This window comes from the organism of the source record quoted next, assembly GCF_019968955.1.
Source record: "MAG: Porospora cf. gigantea A chromosome Unknown PgA_NODE_1288_length_6659_cov_345.296, whole genome shotgun sequence".
NCBI lineage: Eukaryota > Apicomplexa > Conoidasida > Eugregarinorida > Porosporidae > Porospora > Porospora cf. gigantea A.
The window spans coordinates 1-6,659 of NW_027151365.1; the positions used below are offsets into that span (position 1 = coordinate 1).

A 6,659-nucleotide genomic window follows, 5' to 3' on the forward strand; every position below is an offset into this window, starting at 1 on the left:
CGGTTGCAGAGACTCTGGTTCTCGTTGGTTACAAACCGAGACCAGGGCTTGCGGGAATGCTCACCGATGAGCTCCCAAAACGACAGGTCCAGAGTGATCTGGTACTTGCTCAAGTACTCCATCAGATCCGCAGTGCCCAGGACCTTCACGATTTGCACCAGCTGGTCGTAGTTGTCGCGTCCGTAGAAAAACGGCTCTCGCTTGAAGACAAGTCCAGCTAGCATGCAGCCCAAGGACCAAATGTCCAGGGAGTAATCATAAGCCTGCAAGTTGACCAACAGCTCTGGCCCTTTGTAGTACCTCGAGGCAACTCGAACATTATACTCCCTGAATAAGAAGCCCGGTCTGGTCACTCACATGGCCGGGAAGTAAAACTCGGCGAGGCCCCAGTCAATAAGTCGTAGCTTTCTCTGCTCGTGGTCAATCATCACGTTGTGAGGCTTGACGTCCCGGTGGATGACTCCCTGCGAGTGACAGAAGTCCAGAGCCTTGAGGATCTGGTAAATGTAGAACCGTACGTCGGCATCCGTCAGCGCAGGATACAACGTCTTGAAGTCAGTATTGTTCACGTGCTCAAAGATCAACGCTGGAGTGCGTGACAGGGGATCCTTGCAAACGTCCAACAGCTCCACAATGTTTGGCCCGCCTTTCAGGTTCTGAAGAATCTTTATTTCGCGGCGAATTTTCTTCTTTTTGACGGGTTTCAGAATCTTGATAACCACCTTCTCCACTGGCTCTCCGTCAGGCCCCACTTTCATACCCTCGAAGACCTCAGAGTACTTGCCTCGTCCAATTTTGCGGACGACTTCATACTTGTCCGGAGTATTCCATGTGATTTGGAAGTTCTCGTAGTCACTGAAGGCTGACGGCCGGAGCTTGTTGACATCTGCGTACTGTTTGGGAAGCACGCAGGGTCTCATGCTGGGAATGGAAGTCGCCAGGCGGCCTTCCTGAGAACAGATGGATCCACTTTCGATGAAGGCTCCACCCACCTGCATGCCGCGAGATACTAAAATTGCAATTAATCGTGGGGCGACCTGAATTGTGAGGACATGAGGACCTGACAGTCGTACGACATAACATGCATCCTACACAGGTTTGATCTGCATGAAAAAGGGAGAGGCGGCTTACACGGAAGTGAAGAGAGATCAGAGACAGTACTAGGCACTTCAAGTCTTGCACGAGGTAGTAGAACACCCGCAGCCCTTCCTGGTCCTTGCAGTCATTCACCTCCGAGAGAGCACCTAGTTTGCACGTCGTGAATTTGAGGTGCTTGTCGTCCATGATAATCTCAAGCTCCTGCTGGCCAGATGGATCAGGCACAGGCCAGTCCCGGTCGTCTTCCTTCGCAATCTCCGTCTCCTCTACCAGTCGGTACAGCTCGTCGAGAACGGCGGGGCCGACGTATGCCTCTTTCCTAATCATGGTGTCGTTCTTGTAGTTCGAGTTGTTGGCGTACCGCATTCGACCTTCCCCAGTAAACTCGAACTCGAGGAATTCATGGCCAAACCGGCCCTTGTGGCCAACACTGGTAACATGTGAGGGTCAGTACACAATTATTTCCCATACTAATAGCGAACGTAGAAGTCTTCTTGTCGCATGAAAAACACTAATTCTTGGTTTGGAACGAGCTGAGCATAGCGGCTAAGTCTGGAGAGGCGGGTCGGGATTGGCTGACGTGCTGCCGTCGCTCACTGGGATAGGGCTGGGATCGGGATATTCCCTGACGATGTTTGGCGTCCTCAGACTCTTTCTTCTCCACCAGCTTGAATGTCCCATTCAACTGCATCACCACCTGGTCCGCATACGGAGCCGACGTGAGGATGTGTTGCATGCGCGGGTCCAGTGCGAGTTCTTCTAGCCGACATGGTTGGTAGCAGATGGGGCAATGCCAGCAAGTGGACCCCAACATGCTGGTTAGTTCGAAACAGCCTGCGTGAGAGCAGCGGATGCTCTTAACTGGCGTCTCGATGCGTTGCGCGCTTATTGGACAACGCAGGCTTATGGTTTCGACTTCGTGTGCGCCCTCCTCTGAGGGGCTTGGGGTCGTGGTCTGTGGAACAGCAACTACTTTGGCGCACAGATCTTGTAGTGGAGTGGAACAAGTCTGTGTAATGTAATGAGACGTTCCCTACCAAAAACAGCACCATAAAACAGGCAGCGGAAGACGACCCTGCATCCTCCAGCTTGCTCACAACGTCGACCTGTCGCCATGTCAACCGGATTTCGTTCTCGCCACGAACTAAACCGTATGTCAGATCCAACCCTCGTGAGTAGCAACAGAGGTAGTCGTGTTTGGCTCTACACTTTGGAAGCTTGGCCGGCGAAGGAAGCGCGTGGCCGTTGAACTGCACTCGGGCATCGTGCAGGTCCAGATCGACTCCACGCACGTTCACGACTCGAACAGATATTCTCACTGGGAGCCCAGGGTCACCATCTTTCAATGAGTCGTACAGGAAGTCTGGAACTTCAAATCGGGCAGCCACCCCGGCGGGAGCGCTAAACGGGTACGCGCTGAGCAGCACTAAGATGGGCCTCGCGGGGTGTTGGTTGCGTCTGAAAAATGGCGATGAGGCCACGAACTCCTTTCGGGACGAGGCATCCATACCCCCAAAAGACGGATCCGCTGCGGGCTTCTGACTCGAGAGCATCGTTAGGAGTGCTGCTACCAGCTCGTCACCAGACATCAGCAAAAATGGGAAAAGTTTTCTGTGCAACCACTCACACGGGTAAATGTTCATTATAGCATGCACAACAGCTTGCTCGTACGCCTGTTCGTGTCCTTCTGGATATGGTCAGCAATCCTACTGGCTTTCCTGCTGACCACTGTTGCGCAGACTCTCGAATGGATATTCCTTTGGCCTCTGTTCCTCACGTCTAGAGCTCATCGAATGCAGATCACCGGATCTACCCTACGATTCTTCTGTACGGCTGCAGGCTTCTTCCTGAACCCCTTCTGGCGCCTACAAATAGTGCGGCCGCCTCCAAAGGGATACCAGCCCAGCAAGACCATAATCATGGTGAACCACCTGTCAGCTGTTGACCCCTGGCTTACCGCTTCGGCTATCTTTCCCTGGGAGATGAAGTGGGTTTATAAAGGTGACCTTCGGAAGGTCCCATTTGCCGGCTGGTCGCTGCTGTCCACTGGCGACCTTCCAATCTTCTTCACCAAAGAAAAGGGCGGCTGGGGCACACAGAAGGACGCTATTGCGGCCATGTTCCGGCGAGTGAAGGAGAACATGGAACTCGGCATCGGGTGTGTCGTTTTTCCGGAAGGCACCCGCAGCCGCAAAGGTCGGCTACAACCTTTCAAGCCGGGTTTTTTCAAGTTCGCCGTTGATAATCCTGGAGTCGAGATCCTCCCTTGTGTGTTGCACAATTCGCCATCTCTATGGCCCTTGAACTCAAAGCTTTTCAACCCAGGAACAGGATATTTCGCATTCGGCGACCCTATTGTGGTTCAGCCTGGTGAGACCGTTGAGAATCTTCAGGCGCAGGTGAACAAGTTTATGCTGGAGTTATTCAATGAATGCCCTCTTTACGACGCTGAAACCGAGCAGCCACTAACGGAATTGGCTCCTTCACGCGGCTCGAGGCTTACGTGACGTGTGATGGAATTCATGGACGGACTGCATCAGCTGCGATTTCAGCTAGCCCATCGAAAGCGGGACAGAGCGGACTCTCTTGTTAAAACCGGGGTCGTCGACAGACTTCACACCAGCCAGCTCCAACGTTGGGCGGAGGATAGGTACACACACCGAAAGGTAGCCTTGGTTGCTGATTGACACAGACGGGGTTCTTTGGCCTGTCTTTAGATCTGTCGTGCATTTTCGTGTCGCTGGTCATGACCGTGCTATCCTTCTACTCGCAGATATTCGACCGGCGACTCCGAAAGTTTCTTCAGCTGCAGCAGGCGAGAGATTGGGTGAAGGCGGCGGTGTTGGGCGACCCTCCGCAATTCAATGTGTGGCCGTTCTTCTGGACCCTGGAGGCTCAGTTGCTGAATTTGGCACTGGCAGCTGGCAGTACAGGTCTTATGGGACTAGCTGCGCTTGGCTTGGCCATAGGTACGGTGAAAGGTTGGGTGTGGATGCTTACCCACCTTAACCCCGACCACGCCTATGTGGAGGTCATCGCCTACGGTCTTCCGCTGCTGGCCGTATCCGACAGCACCCTGGAGGTGGTCCTGTCACGTGCGGCCCTATGGGGCTCGACTACCGGAATGCGTCTGCCGCAGTGAGACAACATCATGTGATAAACAGACTCCCAGGTGCCAGCGCGCAGTTTTTGGGAATGTTCAACCTGACGAACGGCGCTATTGTGACGAGCGCCGCTAGCGCCTGTTGGTCACTCTTCTTGACCTACCAACTCCAAGTGCAGGCGTACGAATCCGTCGTTATGTTCGTGCTGGTGGTGGGGGGTCTGGCTGCCACGTATCTGGCTGCTGCGGCTGGAATCTGCATATGTCTTCTCGGCCTTCCGAAACTGCTGTTGGGACCCATTATCATGACGATGGTGTCAACACTAATGTGGACTGCGGCTTTCTCCTTGCAAACCCTTCGATCTCGAGATGATTGTTCGATGGAGATTTTGCTGGTGCTGGCTATACAGGTTCTGGACTTCGACGCGAAGCAGTCGTTGCGCAACCAAGTGATCGTCTCTGCCTGAAATTACTAAATTGATATGCCCTTCCCTCGCGACTCAAACTGCGAACTTGCGGGGGCTTACGACCCGAAGGCTGTGGAGATGGGCTGGGCGCAGTGGTGGGACGAGGAGGCCTTCTTTCACGAGGAACCGGACGACAAGTGTTCCAAGGACAAGTTCGTTATGATGATCCCACCACCGAACGTGACTGGCAGCCTGCACTTGGGACACACCCTGACTGTGGCAATCGAAGACACAATCACTCGGTACAACCGAATGCTGGGCAAGAAGGTACTCTGGTTGCCTGGCGTGGATCACGCGGGCATCGCCACTCAATCAGTGGTGGAGAGACGTCTGCTGGCCGACGAGGGCAAATCGCGCCACGACTACGGAAGGACGAAGTTTCTTGAGAAGGGTGAGGGCGTCTTCTGTGCGTAATGCAGTTTGGGACTGGAAGAATGTGCACGGTAACCACATCAACAACCAACTACGCCGGTTGGGAGTGTCAGTGGACTGGGAACGTGAGGCCTTTACCATGGACGCCCGCCTCTCCAAGGGAGTGGAGGAAGCGTTCGTCAGAATGTTTGACAGCGGATATATCTATCGCGACACTCGCCTGGTGTCCTGGTGTCCTTACCTCAAGACAGCCCTCTCGGACATTGAGGTGGACCCCATGGAGGTGTCCAAGCCTGATCGTATCCGCATTCCGGGGTACGAAAAGACGATTGAAGTTGGAATGCTGTGGCACTTCAAGTACCCAGTCAAAGGCCAGACAGATCGTCATATAGAGGTGGCCACAACACGTCTGGAGACCATGCTTGGCGACGTCGCTGTCGCCGTCCATCCGGAAGACGCCCGCTACAAGGACCTTGTTGGCTGCGAACTGGAGCACCCTTTTCTTCCTGAGCGGAAGATTGTTGTGGTAAGCGATACGTACGTCTCCCAGGAGTTCGGTACTGGTGCCGTAAAAATCACCCCCGCTCATGATAAGAACGATTACGATTTGGGTCGGCGGCACAAGTTGCCAATGATTAACGTATTCACTCTGGATGGAATGATGAACACCGATGCCGGAGAATTCGCCGGCCAGCACCGTTTTGAGTGCCGCGTGAAGCTTGAGAAGAGGCTGGAGGAGCTGGGGCTCATGGGAGAGAAGGTACCCAACACCAAAGCTATGCAGATTCCTCGGTGTTCGCGTAGCAACGACGTCATCGAGTACATGCTGATGCCTCAGTGGTACGTCGACTGCAAGTCCGCCGCGGCGCGCGCCACTGCCGCGGTACGGCAGGGAGACCTGCGGATTGTGCCTGAGATGTACGAAAAGACTTGGTTTCAGTGGTTGGACAACATCAAGGACTGGTGCATAAGTCGGCAACTCTGGTGGGGACACCAGATCCCTGCTTATCGAGTCGTGGAGCCAGCACAGGAAACAGAGGTGTGGGTGGCTGCGAAGTCTATGGAAGCAGCTGAAGCCAAGGCTCGTGCCAAGCTAAATTGCGACGTCAAAATGCAGCGCGACGAAGACGTGCTTGATACCTGGTTCTCCTCAGGACTCTTCCCTTTCAGTACTCTTGGCTGGCCAGAAGACACGCCTGACTTCAGGTCTTTCTTTCCCAACACCATGCTGGAAACTGGTCACGACATCCTTTTCTTCTGGGTGGCCCGCATGGTGATGATGTCTTTCATCTTGCTAGATTGTCTCCCCTTCCATACCGTTTATCTGCACGCAATGGTTCGCGATGCGCACGGAAAGAAGATGTCCAAGTCGCTGGGCAACGTAATCGACCCAATCGAAGTCATCGAGGGCATCACATTGCCCAGTATGCAAGCCAACCTGCAGAACAACGCGAATCTTTCGGAGAAGGAGATTAAGAGGGCTTCGGATGCTCAGAAAAAAGACTTCCCGAAGGGTATTCCGGAGTGTGGTGCCGATGCCCTCCGCTACGGGATGTTGGCCTACACCAAGCAAGGACGTAATATCAACTTGGACGTGCAAAGAGTGATTGGATACCGTC

General features: G+C 54.0%; 6 protein-coding genes across 9 annotated transcripts; 4 read left to right on the plus strand and 2 right to left on the minus strand.

Moving 5' to 3' along the window:
- KVP18_003860 (uncharacterized protein) lies at positions 1-1,464 on the minus strand (the record flags this gene model as incomplete). Of its 2 annotated transcripts, XM_067955954.1 has the most annotated exons (3): positions 1-327; positions 358-1,037; positions 1,066-1,464. In XM_067955954.1, coding segments are annotated over 3 exons (1,406 nt in total), but the record flags the coding sequence as incomplete, so codon positions are not given. The 2 variants fall into 2 exon arrangements, with proteins under 2 accessions (XP_067813173.1, XP_067813172.1); XM_067955953.1 differs by lacking the exon at positions 1-327 and having other exon boundaries at positions 354-1,037; positions 1,093-1,464.
- A 145-nt stretch (positions 1,465-1,609) lies between these two features.
- Positions 1,610-2,687, minus strand: KVP18_003859 (uncharacterized protein; the record flags this gene model as incomplete). Its single annotated transcript, XM_067955952.1, has 2 exons — positions 1,610-2,107; positions 2,136-2,687. The coding sequence occupies 2 exons, from the start codon at positions 2,685-2,687 to the stop codon at positions 1,610-1,612; spliced, it is 1,050 nt and encodes a 349-aa protein (XP_067813171.1).
- Positions 2,688-2,747: 60 nt separating this feature from the next.
- KVP18_003861 (uncharacterized protein) lies at positions 2,748-3,605 on the plus strand (the record flags this gene model as incomplete). Its single annotated transcript, XM_067955955.1, has 1 exon — positions 2,748-3,605. One exon carries the CDS (start codon positions 2,748-2,750, stop codon positions 3,603-3,605), a length of 858 nt encoding a protein of 285 aa, XP_067813174.1.
- Positions 3,606-3,844: 239 nt separating this feature from the next.
- On the plus strand, positions 3,845-4,240 carry KVP18_003863 (uncharacterized protein; the record flags this gene model as incomplete). Its single annotated transcript, XM_067955960.1, has 1 exon — positions 3,845-4,240. One exon carries the CDS (start codon positions 3,845-3,847, stop codon positions 4,238-4,240), a length of 396 nt encoding a protein of 131 aa, XP_067813178.1.
- A 53-nt stretch (positions 4,241-4,293) lies between these two features.
- Positions 4,294-4,668, plus strand: KVP18_003864 (uncharacterized protein; the record flags this gene model as incomplete). Its single annotated transcript, XM_067955961.1, has 1 exon — positions 4,294-4,668. The coding sequence occupies one exon, from the start codon at positions 4,294-4,296 to the stop codon at positions 4,666-4,668; it is 375 nt and encodes a 124-aa protein (XP_067813179.1).
- A 15-nt stretch (positions 4,669-4,683) lies between these two features.
- Positions 4,684-6,659, plus strand: KVP18_003862 (uncharacterized protein; the record flags this gene model as incomplete). Of its 3 annotated transcripts, XM_067955958.1 has the most annotated exons (2): positions 4,684-5,059; positions 5,088-6,659. In XM_067955958.1, coding segments are annotated over 2 exons (1,948 nt in total), but the record flags the coding sequence as incomplete, so codon positions are not given. The 3 variants fall into 3 exon arrangements, with proteins under 3 accessions (XP_067813177.1, XP_067813175.1, XP_067813176.1); XM_067955956.1 differs by lacking the exon at positions 5,088-6,659 and having other exon boundaries at positions 4,684-5,082; XM_067955957.1 differs by lacking the exon at positions 4,684-5,059 and having other exon boundaries at positions 5,180-6,643.